Genomic DNA, 2500 nt, shown 5'->3' with positions numbered 1-2500 from the left:
ATTGGTAGTGACTCTGCAGTCATGACAGCAGTGGGAAGCTCCTCCCACCAGCGGGGCGCCAGGACAGTGAAAAGCCGTGACCGAGTAGTGCGGCTGCTGCATCCACGTAGAGGCGGCGGTGCCAGGCGGGCAGCCGAGGTGGAAGAGTGGAGTGATCGGGCAGGGGGGGGTTTGGGGGCTGACCATTGCTTGCAAGTAGGGAGGGGCTGTTCCCTTTGCCGCCCGGTAGGCGAGCACCAGGGTCTTGAATCTGATGTGAGCTGCTACCAGGAGCCAGTGGAGGGTGCGGAGGAGGGGGGTGACATGGGAGAATTTGGGGAGATTGAACACCAGACGAGCAGCAGCGTTCTGGATGAGCTGCAGAGGCCTGATGGTGGAGGTGGGGAGACCGGCCAAGAGTGCGTTGCAGTAGTCAAGGCGAGAGATCACAAGTGTTTGGACCAAAAGTTGTGCTGCTTCTCTGGTGAGGAATGGACGTATCCTTCTGATGTCGTAGAGGAAGAATCTACAGGAGCGTGCTGTCGCTGTGATGTTCGCCACACAGGATAAGTGGTTGTCAAGGATCACCCCAAGGTTCTTGGCTGTATGGGAGGAGGTCACAGTAGAGTTCTCTACTGTGATGGAGAAGTCTTGGAGAGGGCAAGCTTTCCCTGGGAGGAAGAGCAGCTCAGTCTTGTCAAGGTTGAGCTTGAGGTGGTGGGCTGACATCCATGCAGAAAAGTCTGCAAGGATGTCACTACCAACTCAGCAAATGTCATAATTTTCTCTTGATCCTGACAAACTCCCCAATCCTGCCGGTGAAAAACACACCACAACATGATGCAGAACCACAGTTCTTCACACCAGCGATGGTGCAGAACCTGCATTGCATGTGCTGGATTTGCACTAAACTTAATGCTTTGTAGTAAAACCAAATAAACACATTTCCAGCCACTTTCCTTTCCCTTATCACTTGAATTCATTGTTGCAAACACAATCCTGGATGTCAGAGAGGTGTTTCTCCATGAAGGGATTCTTTTTGGCCACTTGGTTTTGGACCAGGTTTGCAGAGTGACTGAGGTGATGCTGTCCTCTGTGCTTTTTCCTCCCAGCCGTTCAACTGGAGATGTTCTACGTCTCGCAGGCCTCAGGGTCGCATTCCTGAGCAGTTTTGTTCCTCTCCATCTGCTCAGTTTCTAATGACAACCTGATCTACACAGTGTGGAATTGATTCCTATGCAAATCAGAGACCCTCTAAAAACAAAGATATTAATTCCAAAATTACATGAACTATTATCCTTGCATTAAGATGGACTCACTTCAACTTATTGAGTGGTTTGTTCACTTTGTCATTCTGGGGTATTGTGTGTGGATTTATGGCAAATTCCTTTATTTTAATCCATTTTAAATTGAGTCTATAACACAACAAAATGTGGAAAAAGTGAAGGGGTCTGAATACTTTCTGAAGGCGCTGTATATATATATATATATACACACACAGTGCTGCCTTCGGAAAGTATGTATGTATATATGTATGTATATATACACATACATATATATATATAAACCATCTATCTATACATACAGACATCTCTACCTCCACACTGACTTACTGTTCCCTGTGGGTGAGGGGGGGGGGGGGGGGGATGGGGGGGGGCAGGATGGTCACCTTCTACAGTAAAACCTCATTACAACATCACCTGGAACCCTAACCCTAGAATAACCCTAGCCCTAACCCTAGAACAACCCTAACTCTAACCCCAACCCTAACCCTAGAACAACCCTAGCCCTAACCCTAGAACAACCCTAACTCTAACCCCAACCCTAACCCTAGAACAACCCTAGCCCTAACCCTAGAACAACCCTAACTCTAACCCCAACCCTAACCCTAGAACATCCCTAACCATAACCCTAGAACAACCCTAACCCTAAAACATCCTCGAACAACCCTAACAGCCCTAACCCTAGAACAGCCCTAACCCAAGAACCCTAAAACAGCCCTAACCCTAAAACCACTCCTCCACACTGACTTACTTTATCCTGAAGATGGCCGTCAGCCAGGAGCAGAACCCCTGCAGAGACAGACATGTTACACACACACACTGGTTAACACTTTACATTAAGGTTACATTTGTTGGTTTATAAACATTTTTTAATTAGTTAATAAATCACTTATAATCAGTTTATTATTCAATTATAAACCATTTACAAACAATTATAACTCATACGTTTTGACTGATCGAGCGGAGAGGGAGGGAGAGAGAGGGGAGAGGGAGGGAGAGAGAGGGGAGAGGGAGAGAGTGGCCTGTGGTGACCATGTAGGCTGAGGATTTAAACTCCAATGACAGAGAATCTAACATGCTAAACTAAGCTAAGCTAGCTGCACCCAGATGACTGGTTAAATTAAGGTAGCATGCTAAGCTTGCTGGACCCGTTGACCTTTTAAGCAGCAGCCGAGCTGAAGAGACTCCAGATTACAGATGAAAAGTTACCTGGCGGAAATCCCTGGGGATTAGCTGGC

General features: G+C 47.3%; 1 protein-coding gene across 10 annotated transcripts in view; it reads right to left on the bottom strand.

Annotated features, from left to right (window-relative positions):
* LOC310818996 (CSC1-like protein 2) overlaps positions 1-2500 on the bottom strand; it is a 29884-nt gene that overhangs the window by 18082 nt on the left and 9302 nt on the right. For all 10 annotated transcript variants that reach the window (XR_014554741.1, XR_014554742.1, XR_014554743.1 and 7 more), the window contains exon 6: positions 2014-2051. Coding sequence is in view for 4 of the 10 variants with exons in the window: in XM_083690156.1 (XP_083546282.1) it covers positions 2014-2051 (38 nt within the window). In the remaining 6 variants the exon portion in view is untranslated. The remainder of the gene's footprint in view (positions 1-2013; positions 2052-2500) is intronic.

Source organism: Argentina silus, assembly GCF_951799395.1.
Source record: "Argentina silus genome assembly, chromosome: 18".
In the NCBI taxonomy this organism is placed as follows: Eukaryota; Metazoa; Chordata; class Actinopteri; order Argentiniformes; family Argentinidae; genus Argentina; species Argentina silus.
This window is presented reverse-complemented; position numbering and strand designations above follow the sequence as displayed.